Here is a 16623-nt window from a genome sequence, read left to right as displayed (position 1 = left end):
GTTATATATGTATATAAGGCAGTAATTATGTGCCAAGGAATGTATTAGTCAGTTTGTTAGTATATATCACTGAAATCTCATAACAGTACAATCAGGCAAGTCACATAAACAGTAACTTTTGAGCAGGAATTCAAACCTCCAAACTAGACTAATCATCACTCTGCTGCTTTTCTCAGAGTCCAAGTGTAGATCATTGTATAAGGACACAGTCATTTACTAAAGTCCTTCCAATGTGAATCACATCTGTGGGGGGAAGAGAGAAACCTACTTATCATTTTCTTCTCTAACTCTAAAGACAATGCAGTTTAGCATTACCTCCTTCATTATAGACAATCTCCTTCTCTCAAGATTAGAAATTTCTGGTTTCTGCTTCTTCCATTTTCTCTTCAAAGCTTTTTCTTGTAGTTCCCAGTGTACTAATGCTCTGTTCTTTGATTTGTGTATTTCATGACGACGTATCTGTACAAAAGAAAAAAACATAAAAGAACGCTTCAGGAACAAAGAAGTTGCCTATTCAGGTAGTGGGACCACCTAATCTAGTTCACTTTAAAAATTTTTTTTCTGGTCCAAAATGTGTATATTTACATATATTCATAACCAAAATTTTCAGTCTTCTAAATCTTCAAAAGTGATTTAAAAAAAAGAGAAGTATCTAGAAATAGTAGACCTAGCAAAAAGACAAAATGAAAAAAATATTAATTTCTACTTCCTTTGTACAAGACTACCCAATAAAATGTTATTTTCCAAACTACAGGCCAGGTTTCATTTAATGGGCAGTAAAATCAATTAGTGGGTCAAACCAACATTTTTTAAATAAAACAGAATACAGAATAGAAATAGTAAGAGTAAATCACACATAAGAAAGTTAAGGATTGTTCTGTTAAACTTTTCAGTTACATATATGTGTACATGTACAATTACATACACACACATACACACGTACACTCACACTGAGTACAATTTAAAAGGCACAAAGCCCAGTGACTAATCTTTGGCAAAGACACACCCATTTCTTAATACTCACGTCACTACCAAAAACTAACAATGAAGTATTTTTATAGCCCTGCAATGGCTGCATTTGGAAGTGGGTCATTGGAAATGCAGAACCCCAGAAAAGTGGGAGTCCTGAAGCAGAGATATGAGCCACAGCTTAAGAGTTACAGGAGAGGAGTTCACTGAGGTGGCTAAGGAATAGGAGCAGATATTGGCATTACAAGCACTTTAGTGTTCAGAACTATGAAGATGAATAAAATGTACTGCTTTGTTTTCACTATGTAAATAAGAAATCAGTCCATTAAGAGACCAATGACCAAATGCTATGTAAGGATTCTGAACACAAAGATGACATTTTTGAGATAACTGGGGTAATATGAATATGGACTTGGGATTAGGCAATACCAGAAAATTATTGTTACTTTTGTCAGGTGTGATAATGGCATTGTGGTTATATAAGGAAAGGTCTACATTCTTAAAAATGCTAACTGAATATGTTAGCGTAAAATGACATGTTCTCTGGGCTTTGCTTTAAAATGCTACAGTGAAGGAAGGAAAGAGTATGAAAGATGAAGCAACTATGGCCAAATTTTAATAACTATGATATCTGGGTAAACAGTACATGGGAGATCTTTATACTTTCGTCTCCATTTTCATGTAAATTTGAAATTTTTCATAATAAAAAAATTTAAGTCAGTAGCACATCATTATTATCCTCAACAAATATTTAATGAGTATTAAGGACACAAAGGACACATACAAGATATAGCCTTTATCCCTCAAAAGCATTAACAACCTGCCCAGGAAGACTGGACACATACAGTTGACCCTTTAATGACACGGGTTTGAACTGTGCAGACCCACCTATACATGGATTTTTTTCAATAAATACAGTATAGCACTGTAAATGCAATTTCTTTTCCTTATGATTTTAATAACATTTTCTTTTCTCTAGCTTACTTTTTTGTAAGAATACCATATATATTCTCCTCTAGGATTTTGATGGATTCCTGTCTCACATTGAGGTCTTTCATCCATTTTGAGTTTATCTTTGTGTATGGTGTAAGGGAATGGTCCAGTTTCATTCTTCTATATGTAGGTGTCCAATTTTCCCAGCACGACTCATTGAAGAGACTGCCTTTATTCCATTTGATATTTTTTTCTGATTTGTCAAAGATTAGTTGACCATAGAGTTAAGGGTCCATTTCTGGAGTCGCTATTTTGTTCCATTGGTCTATGTGTCTGTTTTTAACCTCAATGTGAGACAGAAATCCATCAAAATCCTAGAGGATAACATAGGCAGTAACTTCTTCGACATCGGCCACAGTAACTTCTTTCAAGACACGCCTCCAAAGGCAAGTGAAACAAGGCAAAAATGAACTTTTTGGACTTCATCAAGATAAAAATCTTCTGCACAGCAAGGGAACAGTCAACAAAACTAAGAGGCAGTCCACGGAATGGGAGAAGATAACATTATAGATAAAGGGCTGATATCCAAGATCTATAAATAACTTCTCAAACTCAACGCTCAAAAAACTAATAACCCAGTCAAAAAATGGGCAGAAGACATGAACAGACACTTCTCCAAACAAGACATACAAATGGCTAACAGACACATGAAAAAATGCTCAACATCACTAGCTATCAGGGAAATATAAATCAAAACCACAATGAGATACCACCTTACACCAGTTAGAATGGCAAAAATTAACAAGACAGGAAACAACAAATGTTCGCAAGGATGTGGAGAAAGGGGAACCCTCTTACACTGTTGGTAGGAATGCAAGCTGGTACAGCCACTATGGAAAACAGTATGGAGGTTCCTCAAGATGTTAAGAATAGAGTTACCCTATGACCCAGCAACTGCACTACTAGGTATTTACCCCAAAGATACAGATGCAGTGAAAAGAAGGGGCATATGCATCCCAATGTTCATAGCAGCAACGTCCACAATAGCTAAATCGTGGAAGGAGCCAAGATGCCCTTTGACAGATGAATGGATAAAGAAGATGTGGTACATATATACAATGGAATATTATTCAGCCATCAGAAACGACGAATACCCACCATTTGCGTCAACATGGATGGAGCTGAGGGGATTATGCTAAGTGAAGTAAGTCAAGCAGAGAAAGGCAATTATCATATGGTTTCACTCATATATGGAACATAAGCAATAGCATGGAGGACCACAGTTCCCGGGAAAGGAGGGAAATCCAAAGGGGAAGAAATCAGAGAGGGAGATGAACAAGAGAGACTATGGACCCTGGGAAACAATCTCGGGATTTCAGAGGTGAGGAGGGTGGGGAAAGGAGGTAACAGGGTAATGGGTATTGAGGAGGGCATGTACTGTAATGAGCACTGGGTGTTATACTAAATTAATGAATCACTGAACACTACATCAAAAACTAATTATGTACTATACAGTGGCAAACTGAACATAATAATAAGAAGAAGACAATATATAATACATATAACATACAAAATATGTGTTAATCAGCTGCTTATGCTATCAGTAAGGCTTCCTGTCAACAGCAGGCTATAAGTTAAGTTTTGGGAGAGTTAAAACTTATACACGAATTTCTGACTGTGCAGGGGGTTGGCACCCCATCCCCCCACATGGTTCAAGGGCCAACTGTACATATAAAGATAAACAAAACGCACTAGACAGCACATACACAATGCCTCATATACATAGTAAGTATGACAACAGTTTTGAGGAGATTATCAATTGTTGGGCAGCTTCAAAAAACTTCAAACTTAGTACAAAACTAAAATAATCAATCATCCAATAAAAATCCAATAAAAATCATCCAATAATCTTGGATGGTTTCTTAAATATGATACTAAAAGCACAGATGATAAAAGAAAAAATAGATAAACTGGAGTTCATCAAAATTAAAAATTTTATGCTTCAAAGAATACCATCAAGAAAATGAAAAGACAATCAACAGAATGGGAGAAAATATTTACAAATCATATATCTGATAAGGAACTTGGATCCAGAATGGGTAAAGAACTCTTACAACTCAACAAAAACACAAGTAATCTAATTTTTAACTGGCTAAGGAATCTAAATAGACATTTCTCCAAAGAAGATAATACAAATAGCTAATAAGCACACAAAAGACGTTTAACATCATTAGTCACTACAGCAAATCAAAAACACAATGAGATTCCACTTTACACCCACTAGGAAAACTAAAACCAAAAATATGGTAATAACATGTGTTGGCAAGGGCTATGGAAAAATTGGAACCCTCATGCCTGCTGGTAAGAATGTAAATAGTGCAGCCACTTTGAAAAACAGTTTGGCAGCTCTTCAGAATGTTAACCATATGACCCAGTTATTCTACTCCCAGGTATACAACAAGAGAACTGATAACATATGTTCACACAAAACTTGTACACCAATGTTCATAGCAGCCTTATTCATAATAGTCATAAGGTGAAAACAGTCCAAATGTCCAGCAACAGAGACAAATGGATAAATAAAATATGGTATATCCATACAATGTAACAGTATCAGCAATAATAGGGATGAAGTACTGACACATGCTATAATATTGGATGAGCCTTGAAGAAATTATGTTAGACATAAAAGGACACACCTTGTATTCCATTTACATGAAATGTCCAGAATAGGGACGCCTCAGTTAAGCATCTACCCTCAGCCCAGGTCATGATCCTAGGGTCCCGGGATCAAGTCCTGCAGTGGGCTCCCTGCTCAGTGGGGAGTCTGCTTCTCCCTCTCCCTCCCCCTACCTGTGTTCACGCTCTCTCTCTCTCAAAAATAAATAAATAAAATCTTTTTAAAAATAATTTTTAAAAAATTTCCAGAGTAGACACATCCATTAAGACATAAAGCAGTTTAGGTATTGACAGGGATTGGAAGGAAGGGGGGCATATAGCGTGACTGTTAATGGGTACAGGGTTTCTTTCAGGGAGTGATGAAAATGTTCTAAATTAGAAAATTATGATGGTGACATAACTCTATGAATATACTGAAAACCAATGATTATACATGTTAAAAGGGTGGATCCTAGTGAACTGTATTTCAATAAAGCTGCTTTTTTTTAATCTATAGCAGAAACCTTTTTAAAAGTAATACTTGAACTAGGATAAGGAAGCAAAGTAAGATTTGGACGGTAGACAAGAAGGCAGAGAAACCGTTCCAAGTGAAGAAAATCGCATGAATTGAGGCTCAAATGTGGAAATATACATGGCATATTCAAGGAGTAAATTAGTACACTGACTAGACCAGTATGCTTGCACAGGGAAGTAATAGTAAATAAGGCTAGAGATATCTATACATAGTAAAAGACAATAGATATACACAGGGCAATACTGGACCAGAGAGATGTGAACTGTAAACTAAATCTATCTAATAAAATTTTAATACACGCTAAGTGACATTTCTAGGTAGAATCCGCAAGTCCAGACGATATACTTTTCAATTTTATATAGACATATGCAAGATGAAATATAACTAAACAACTTCCAGGAAGTGCCTCTGGTTTCTGTTCTGAAGGTCAGAAACCAAATATCAAATAAAACATTGAACAAATCTTAACTCTTGATATTAAACTTACCAGATCTTCAGGAGTTGCCCGATGAACTGTTAGATCATTCACAGTATTCTGCAAAAAAGAGGAACTTTCTTCAAAACAAAAAAAAGAATTCTTACAAAACATTAGTATATACTGGATTTTTTTTTAAATAGGATTTGAATGTTTATTCACTTTCTTTGGGTAATTTTCTTACAGGAAAAATTTTCTTTAAACTAGGTTAAAAAGCATTTAAAATCAATTTCAGTTTATTTTTGATAAAGTCGTTTTCCTTATTTTAGAAGTCTTTTTTTTATTTTTTTAACATTTTTTTTTTTAAAGTAATCTCTATACCCAACGTGCAGCCCAAACTCATGACTCTGAGATCAAGAGTTGCATGCTCTACTGACTGAGCCAGCCAGGCACCCCTCAAAAGCCTTCGTTTATTAGTTTAAGCCTTGTACACCTTTTTATCCCATATGCCAGAACCTCCAAGAAACCTCTCTTTGAAGAGTTAAGGGATTTGTCTGGTCATCACATTTTAGCAAGATAAAATTGCTATTTTTTTTTAAAGATTTTATTTTATTTATGTGACAGAGAGACAGCCAGCGAGAGAGGGAACACAGCAGGGGAGTGGGAGAGGAAGAAGTAGGCTCCCAGCCGAGGAGCCCGATGTGGGACTCGATCCCGGAACGCCAGGATCACGCCCTGAGCCAAAGGCAGACGCTTAATGACTGCGCTACCCAGGCGCCCCTAAAATTGCTATTTTAAATTGAAATAAAATTATTTCTATTTTTACATAATATATAAAACAAATGTGTTTATTTAAATTAAAATAAAATGTTAGTTTTATTATTCAAACTTCTTACCATATTTGTTCACATTCTTCAGAGAGTTATGTCACATCCATGAACTTATATTGTTCATTTAGATGTGGTTAGGTATGAGTACATACTGGATTTTAAAGGCTGAAAACAGATTCAAAGTCCTGGGACCAAAAAGACTTCCTGTCCAAGAACCAGTATTCTCAATTTAAATATTAATATGGATTATTTTTAGTTGTCTTATCAAAAAATAACAGGCTATTTTTAGGTGTCTTGCCGAAAATAAGCACTACATTTACCAAGCAGGCATATATTATATTAAAAAAACGAATAAAACAGGGTAGCATGTAATTCAAAATGAGTAAGTTCAACTAAAATTGTAGTTTTCAAACTGCATTCCAGGTAATGAGGCACTTCTAAAGATTCCTAAAAGATGAACTGTGATCACTATAGAAGTTAAATTTGTATGCACGCAAACAACTTAAGCATAGAATATATCATACATAATAAGGGACAAAGATTGAGGACACTGTATAATTTCATAAAATGTGAAAACAGTCACTTCTGTAAGAAGGCACTAACCCAACATGGCAGGTCACACCCCACAACTCCAGGAACTACTATTATTATTCTGGTCCATGTAAACAGTACCCCTTGGAATTGTGCAATGCACAGACTACACAGCTTGAAGTAGCTGCCTTACAATCTGGCTCTCTCCAAAGTGACTTCAGCCATTTTGTTATAAAGATTTGGGAAGGGAGGAAATAAAACAAGTTAGAGTTCTACTTCTAATGGAAATACAGAGAACTGGGTCTGGTGAAATAGCTTCTGATATATTCAAAGACTTAACTTTTTGGCCAGAGTTTATATTTAGTTCAAGGGTTTTCTATACTAAAACCTGTTATTCCTTTCATATTAATTTAGAAAAGCACAAGATATAACCATAAGATCTTCAGAATTATTTTTAATAATCATAATAAAATTCTGGCACATAAGGGATATGCTTGGACTTAGTTCTCATGGGAGAAAATATAATTTTGTTAATACTACTATTGCTTAAAACAATTTTCTTCTGAAATTGTCTTTAAATATAATTTACAAGCCATTTCAAAAACCATCTCACTATTTTTATCAAAACAGTATTACTCAGTTTGATCTCTCCTCCTTCATTTACCATTTACTCCAAGTGACTTAAAACCACTTCCAAGTTCAGTCTACAAAAAAACAGATTTTTCCAGCACTGGAGATAATAAAAAGCAAATGAGGAAGATGCAATTTCAAATGGTAGGTTTCAATTATGCTTTGAGCAATAGCAGCATATCAGAATAAATACTAAATTTCCCACAATAATCACTCCGAAGTGGACAGCTTTTCAGTTATCCCATGCATTTTTTTCCTTTTATTCAGTTTCATTGCCTTAGAATCACACCCTTATAATATTTTATAGCCAATCAGATGACAACAAACCAATACAAACATAGGTAAGTCCCTCAGACACTTCAAAAAGGCTGTCGGTTTGCCCAGAAATTTCCAAGTCCAAAAGAATCCCTGAGATCCAAAGTAGTCCCTGACTAGTTGCTCTCCAAAACAGAAAATAAAAGCACCTAAAGTGTCACGGTTCAAAGTAAAGTACCAAGCTGCAAAAGATAAAGATGTCCTTGATAATACCAAACAGTAATCAGAGTGGGAGCCAGGGGTCATACATCCCAGGTACTTGAGACTTGTCTTACATCTTAAGAAAACCTTTGTACTGAAACTGACCCAGCTTCTGGAGGTGAAAAAAAACAATTCAAGGAGTAAGAGAACAAGAAACACTCACTTTTTCAGCCAAATGCGACTCATATGATTATGATATCACTTGTTGCTATGGGCAAATCTTTAAAAAGCACCCAAAAAATTCAGACTTCAGTGACACAGGTTAGCTCCACTTGCCTTAAAGCAGTGAGTTCTCCAAGTGGAGGCGGGAGGGACTTTTTAAAAACATACTCCCCACCCTCTTAAGATACCCTCTCCAGAGGCAGAGGTTAAGACCTTGACATGTAGATTCTTTAAAAATCCCCAAAGGATTCTGCTCTTCCTTCCAAGACCTGGAATATAACGTGCCCCAAAACCCATTCCACCCTATCACATTCGGAGCACTGTCTCAAGTGACTAGGGCCGTGCCATCATACCTATTCCTCCAGAGCAATCTTACAGGTTTATTATCCCATCTAGACTTACATCCCATTCTTGCTTCACTGACGTTTTCTTCTTCTTTACCTTCAGTACTTTCCTTCCTCCTCCCCGGGGACCATAACGGTTCACTCTGACAAGTGACATCTAGAAGCAAGAATCATATGACATTTTTAAAATACAGGAAAAAGTGGTAATAAAGTATCCCCGGACGGGGACAAAGACATCTAGGAAAATAAACTTTAAAGTGTCAGAAGAAAATTTTAAGCATAATGAAAGGAACAGTCTACTAACATACTTGGTTCTTTCACTTCACAATTAGAAAGCTGTACTGATAACTATGACAAAACAGGTTTCAAGTTAATGACTTATGTATATTTGCTTAATAAAGAACTTCAGGAATACAAATTACGACCTAAAGCACAGAGCTAGACAACAGGCATAAGCTTTGTCATCAGTTACAAACTTCACAATTAACAGAGAAAATGTCAGTCACACGCTAACAACCTGAAAACAAAAGGAAAAAGGCAAAGACAGTTGGAGTTCTTTGTGAAGCACCCTAGCACTTAAAATCACTACCAGATACCTACCGTGTTTACCTAAAATAAAGGTGGCTAAATTTTAGAAAACAAATGAGCTATATCATTTCCAGTATATTTCCACACAATACTAAATAGGGGTGACTACTGATATAAACTAGCATTTGGAAATTGCCAACGTTTGCTTGGCACTCTTAAAATAGCAACGCTAAGGACACTGGACTAAATATTACACAGAATTAGAATAGACTCATAATCCCTGTACACTAGGATTTTGCAATACATATATGTAACTTTCAACAAACAACACAGATACAAGACTCCCATTCCAAAACTTCATTACACACCTAAATAATTACAGAACTTTCCAGCTGACCCCCTTATTCCAAATTGTCCTAGAACAAAGACGGTAGTGTCTTCCTAAGTATATTTTTTTAAAAATGATTTAGTCTATTGTAATAAAAAACATCTAAATGCAAATATTTTCAAGAGCTTCTCCTCAGTCCTTTTTGCTTTGTCTTATCAATCACATTGACTCTTCAAATATGTTATCTATTTTCAGGGTTTATAATCCAGCAAAAGAGATAAGTCACATTTGAGTTAGGGAATAATATTTAATTTGTCCTACGGTGATAGTGTTGATGCTCATGACAGTGGAGGTGGTGATAATGATGGCATTAGCTAACATGAGTCAGGTTCTGTTCTAAGTACGCTCTTCCCACACAGAATTTCCTTTAACCCTAACAGCAATTCCATTAAGTATTTACTATTTATTACTCATTCTACAGATGAGAAAGCTAAGGGACACAGAATTAACCAACTGTGAAGGTCACACACTAAGTGGCAGAACCATAAATACCATTTTAAAAGATACAGAATAGGAAAGTGCCTAGGTGGCTCTGTTAGCTGAGCAACCAAATCTTGCTTTCCACTCAGGTCATGATCTCAGGGTCAAGATATCAAGCCCTGAGGGAGTTAAGATGGTGGAGGAGTAGGGGACCTCTTTTTCAGCCAGTCTCCTGAGTCAAGCTGGATAGGTACCAGACCAGCCTGAACATCCACGGAACCAGCCTGAGACGCAGGAAGATACATCTGGATCTCTACAAATGAACATCTCCAGCGCTGAGTATTGAGGTACGAAGCAGGGAGCCGTGAAACGGCGCACAGATATCGGAAAATAAACGGAAGGGGGAGGGAGCTGCCGTGTTGGGGTGCAGGGAAGCGGTAGCCACTTGCATGGGGGAGGGACGGCACCTGCGAGAGAACAGACTGAGACCGTGAGCGGGGAACGCGCGCCGCCAGACTTCTCACGGAGCTCCGAGCTCCGGTGCGCTCACTGGAACCAGACTGAGACCGGGAGCTCCGAGGTGGGCTGGGGCGGCTGGCGGTGTTAGAAACACAAAGGACACAGATGCGCAGGCCTGGGAAGTGAGGGCTGGGACGCCGGGTGTGGGGCGGATGCTGCAGGGTTGAGCAGCACCAACAGAAACAGAATTAAAGCGGCCAGAACATCAGTGGAGAACAGTCCGAGTTCCCTCTGTTCTGAGACAGACACTGAGATTCGGCCAACGCTGCTCTCTCAGAAGAGGCACAGCAAGCCGCCAGGGAAAGCTGCCAGAGAACAAAAGCCTGGAAAGACCGGCTCACAGTGTGCCCACCCCCATCCCCCCTCGCAGGGACACGGAGACTCTACCCAAACAGGGTTGCCTGAGTATCGGCGCAGCAGGCCCCTCCGCCAGAAGGCAGGCTGAAAAATCAAGAAGCCCACATCCTTAAGGGCCCTATAAAACAAGGGCGCACTGCCTGGGTCCCGGTCAATAATTTGGGCTCTGGACAACCCCGCAACCTCTCTTCATCAGAATGACGAGAAAGAGAAATACCACCCAGCAAAGAAAAGACAATGAGTCTGTGGCCTCTGCCACAGAACTAATGGATACAGATATAACCAAATTATCAGAAATAGAATTCAGAGTAACAATGGTCAAGATGATGTGCAGACTTGAAATAAGTATTAACAAAAATGTTAATGACAATATAGAATCTCTAAGGGCGGAAATGAGAGCGAATCTCGCAGAAATTAAAAATTCTATGAGCCAAATGCAGTCAAAACTAGAGGCTCTGACGGCCAGGGTGAATGAGGCAGAACAACGTATCAGCGAATTGGAGGATGGGTTAGTAGAAGAGAAAGCTAAAATAGAATCTGGGCTAAAAAAAAAATCCATTCTCAAGAATGTAGGTTACAGGAGATTACTGACTCAATGAAACATTCCAATGTCAGAATCATCGGCATCCCCAAGGGGGTGGAGAAAAACAGAGGTCTAGAAGAGATATTTGAACAAATTGTAGCTGAAAACTTCCCTAATCTAGCAAGGGAAACAAACATTCCTGTCCAAGAGGCAGAAAGGACCCCTCCCAAGCTCAACCACGACAAACCTGTGCCACGTCACGTCATAGTGCATTTCGCAAATATTAGATCCAAGGATACAATATTGAAAGCGGCCAGGGAAAAGAAATTTCTCACGTACCAAGGCAAAGGTATCAGAATTACGTCAGACCTGTCTACACAGACCTGGATTGAGAGAAAGGGTTGGAGGGGCATTTTTAAAGCTCTTTCAGAGAAAAACATGCAACCAAGGATCCTTTATCCAGCAAGGCTGTCATTCAGAATGGATGGAGAAATAAAGACCTTCCAGAATCACCAGTCATTGACCAATTTCGTAACCACGAAACCAGCACTACAGGAGATATTAAGGGGGGTTCTATAAAAGTAAAAAGGCCCCAAGAGTGATACAAAACAGAAAGTCACAATCTATAGAAACAAAAACTTTACTGGCAACATGGCATCATTAAAATCATATCTCTCAATAATCAGTCTCAATGTAAATGGCCTAAATGCTCCCATAAATGTCACAGGGTTACAGATTGGATAAAAAGACATGACCCATCCATTTGCTGTCTACAAGAGACTCATTTCGAACCTAGAGATACATTCAGACTGAAAGTAAAGGGACGGAATACCATCTTTCACGCCAATGGACCTCAAAAGAAAGCTGGGGTAGCAATTCTCGTATCAGACAGATTGGATTTTAAACTAAAGACTATAGTTAGAGACACAGAAGGGCACTATATTATTCTTAAAGGATGTATCCAACAAGTGGATATGACAATTATAAATATATATGGCCCCCAACAGGGGAGCAGCAAGATACACAAGCCAACTCTTAACCACAATAAAGAGACATATAGATAAAAATACGCTAATAGTAGGGGACCTCAACACTCCACTATCAGCAATAGACAGATCACCTAAGCAAGAAATCAGCAAAGAAACAAGAGCTTTGAATGCCCTACTCAACGAGTTGGACCTCATAGATATATATAGAACACTAAACCCCAGAACCAAAGAATACTCATTCTATTCTAATGCCCATGGAACATTCTCAAGAATAGACCATGTTCTGGGTCATAAAACAGGTCTCAACCAATAGCAAAAGACTGAAATTATTCCCTGCATACTCTCAGACCACAACGCTTTGAAATTGGAACTCAACCACAAGGAAAAATTTGGAAGAAACTCAAACACTTGGAGACTAAGAACCATCCTGCTCAGGAATGATTCGATAAACCAGGAAATCAAAAATCAATTTAAACAATTTATGGAGACCAACGAGAATGAAAACACTACGGTCCAAAACCTATGGGATACTGCAAAGGCAGTCCTGAGGGGGAAATACATAGCCATCCAAGCCTCACTCACAAGAATAGAAAAATCTAAAATGCAGTTTTTATATTCTCACCTCAAGAAGCTGGAACAGCAACAGAGGGACAGGCCTAATCCACGCACGAGGAAGCAGTTGACCAAGATTAGAGCAGAAATCAATGAATTAGAAACCAGGAGTACAGTAGAGCAGATCAACAGAACTAGAAGCTGGTTCTTTGAGAGAGTTAATAAAATTGACAGACCACTGGCAAGACTTATCCAAAAGAATAGAGAAAGGACCCAAATTAATAAAATTATGAATGAAAAAGGAGAGGTCACAACCAACACCAATGAAATTGGAAGGATTATTAGAAACTTTTATCAACAGCTTTATGCCAATAAATTAAGCAATCTAGAAGAGATGGAGGATTTCCTGGAAACCTATAAACTACCAAGACTGAAACAGGAAGAAATTGATTTTTTTAAACAGGCCAATTAATTATGAAGAGATTGAAACAGTGATAAACAACCTTCCAAAAAACAAAACTCCAGGCCCGGATGGTTTTCCTGGGGAATTCTACCAAACATTCAAAGAAGAAATAATACCTATTATCTTAAAGCTATTTCAAAAAATAGAAACAGAAGGAAAGCTACCAAACTCATTCTATGAGGCCAATATACCTTGATCCCCAAACCAGGCAAAGACCCCATCAAAAAGGAGAATTACAGACCAATTTCCCTAATGAATATGGACACCAAAATCCTCAACAAGATCCTGGCTAATAGAATCCAACAGTACATTAAAAGGATTATCCATCATGACCAAGTGGGATTCATCCCTGGGATGCAAGGGTGGTTCAACATCTGCAAATCGTTCGGTGTCTTAGATTTTATTCAGAAGGAAAAAGCCAAAAATCATATGATTCTCTCAATAGATGCAGAAAAAGCATTTGACAAAATACCATCCTTTCCTGATTAAAACCCTTCAGAGTGTAGGGATAGAGGGTACATTCCTCAAGCTCATAAAAACCATCTATGAAAAGCCTACAGCAAATATTCTCAATGGGGAAAAGCTGGAAGCCTTTACCTTAAGATCGGGAATACGACAAGGATGCCCACTCTCGCCACTATTATTCAACATAGTACTAGAAGTCCTTGCAACAGCAATCAGACAACAAAAAGGGATCAAAGGTATCCAAGTCGGCAAAGAAGAGGTCAAAATGTCTCTCTTCGCAGATGACATGATACTCTATATGGAAAACCCAAAAGAAGCCACTCCCAAACTATTAGAAGTTATAGAGCAATTCAGTAATGTGGCGGGATACAAAATCAATGCTCAGAAATCAGTTGCATTTCTATACATGAATAACGAGACCGAAGAAAGAGAAATTAGGGAATCCATCCCACTTACAATAGCACCAAAAACCATACGTTACCTTGGAATAACTTAACCAGAGACGTAAAGGATCTATATTCTAAAAACTATAAATCACTCTTGAAAGACATTGAGGAAGACATAAAAAGATGGAAAGATATTCCATGCTCATGGATCGGAAGAATTAACATAGTTAAAATGTCCATGCTACCCAGAGCAATCTACACTTTCAATGCTATCCCGATCAAAATACCAAGGACATTTTTCAAAGAACTGGAACAAATAGTCCTTAAATTTGTATGGAACCAGAAAAGGCCCCGAATCGCCAAGGAACTGTTGAAAAGGAAAAACGAAGCTGGGGGCATCACAATGCCAGATTTCGAGCTGTACTACAAAGCTGTGATCACAAAGACAGCATGGTACTGGCACAAAAACAGACACATAGACCAATGGAACAGAATAGAGAACCCAGAAATGGAACCTCGGCTCTTTCGGCAACTAATCTTTGATAAAGAAGGAAAAAACATCCGGTGGAAAAAAGACATTTCAGTAAATGGTGCTGGGAAAATTGGACAGCTACATGCAAAAGAATGAAACTTGACCACTCTCTCACACCATACACAAAAATAAACCCCAAATGGATGAAAGACCTCGATGTGAGACAGGAATCCATCAAAATCCTAGAGGAGAACATAGGCAGCAACCTCTACGACATTGGCCAAAGCAACCTAAGAGGCAGCCCACGGAATGGGAGAATATATTTGCAAATGACACACAGATAAAAGATTGGTATCCAAGATCTACAAAGAACTTCTCAAACTCAATACACGAGAAACAAATAAACAAATCATAATATGGACAGAAGATATGAACAGACACTTTTCCAATGATGACATACAAATGGCTAACAGACACATGAAAGAATGTTCAAAATCATTAGCCATCAAAGAAATTCAAATCAAAACCACACTAAGATACCACCTTATGCCAGTTAGAATGACAAAAATGGACAAGGCAAGAAACAACAAATGCTGGAGAGGATGTGGAGAAAGGGGATCCCTCCTACATTGTTGGTGGGAATGCAAGTTGGTACAGCCACTCTGGAAAACAGTGTGGAGCTCCCTTAAAAAGTTAAAAATTGAGCTACCCTATAACCCAGCCATTGCACTACTGGGTAATTACCCCAAAGATACAGACATAGTGAAGAGAAGGGCCATATGCACCCCAATGTTCATAGCAGCAATGTCCACAATAGCTAAATCGTGGAAGGAACCGAGATGCCCTTCAACAGATGACTGGATTAAGAAGTTGTGGTCCATATATACAATGGAATATTACTCAGCTATCAGAAAGAACAAGTTCTCAACATTTCCTGCAACATGGACGGCACTGGAGGAGATAATGCTAAGTGAAATAACTCAAGCAGAGAAAGACAATTATATGATTTCTCTCATCTATGGAACATAAGAACTAGGAAGATAGGTATGGGAAGAAAGGGATAAAGAAAGGGGGGTAATCAGAAGGGGGAATGAAGCATGAGACTATGGACTCTGAGAAACAAACTGAGGGCTTCAGAGGGGAGGGAGGTGGGGGAATGGGATAGACTGGTGATGGGTAGTAAGGAGGGCACATATTGCATGGTGCACTGGGTGTTATACGCAACTAATGAATCATCGAACTTTACATCAAAAACTAGGGATGTACTGTATGGTGACTAACGTAATATAATAAGAAAGAAAAGAAAGAAAGAAAAAAGAAAAGAAAAGAAAGAAATCAAGTCCTGCTTCAGGCTCCACGTGCTCAGCAGGGAGTCCACTTAAGGATTCTCTCCTTCTGTGCTTCCCCCAACTCGTGTGTGTGTGTGTGTGTGTGTGTGTGTGTGTGTGTGTGCGCGCGTGTGCAAGCAGGCACACGTGCTCTCTCTCTCAAATAAACAAATATCTTTTTCAAAAATAAACAAATAGGGCGCCTAGGTGGCTCAGTCAGTTAAGTGTCTGCCTTCAGCTCAGGTAATGATCTCAGGGTCCTGGGATCAACCCCCCCCCCCACCTCAGGCTCCCTGCTCAGTGGAGAGTCTGATTCTCCCTCTCCCTCTGCCCTTTTCCCCTGCTCCTACTCTCTCTCTCTCTCTCAAATAAATAAATAAAATATTTCAAGAAAAAACCCAAATAAATAAATAAAAGATATGGAATAGAATAGACCAAAAAGTCCAAAACAAACCCTTACATTTATGGTCAGTTTATTTTCTAACAAATTTTTTATTTAAATTCAATTAGCCAACATATAGTACATCATTAGTTTCAGATGTAGTGTTCAATTTTGAATTTATCAGTTGCATGTAACACCGAGTGCTCACCACATGTGTGGTAAGTTTATTTTCAACAAAGGTGGCAAGAAACAATTCAATATGGAAAGAACAGTCTTATCAATAAATGGTGCTGGGACAACTGGAGATCCGTATGAAAAAGAATGAATT

At 38.2% G+C, this 16623-nt stretch overlaps 1 protein-coding gene across 3 annotated transcripts in view; it reads right to left on the bottom strand.

Annotated features, from left to right (window-relative positions):
• Window positions 1–16623, bottom strand: part of SPICE1 (spindle and centriole associated protein 1) — a 78145-nt gene that overhangs the window by 55261 nt on the left and 6261 nt on the right. For 2 of the 3 annotated variants that reach the window (XM_026493456.4, XM_026493463.4), the window contains exons 2-4: window positions 8582–8680; window positions 5583–5630; window positions 316–459 (exon numbers count right to left, since the gene is read on the bottom strand). In XM_026493456.4, coding sequence (XP_026349241.2) covers window positions 316–459; window positions 5583–5630; window positions 8582–8680 — 291 coding nt within the window. Of the gene's footprint in view, window positions 1–315; window positions 460–5582; window positions 5631–8581; window positions 8681–9123; window positions 10718–16623 lie in introns of those variants that run through there. The other variant, XM_044382014.3, reaches the window with a different exon arrangement.

This window comes from Ursus arctos, unplaced genomic scaffold (genome assembly GCF_023065955.2).
Source record: "Ursus arctos isolate Adak ecotype North America unplaced genomic scaffold, UrsArc2.0 scaffold_4, whole genome shotgun sequence".
NCBI classification, from domain to species: Eukaryota; Metazoa; Chordata; class Mammalia; order Carnivora; family Ursidae; genus Ursus; species Ursus arctos.
Note: the sequence above shows the minus strand (reverse complement) of the source record. Positions and strands in the feature narration are given on the sequence as shown.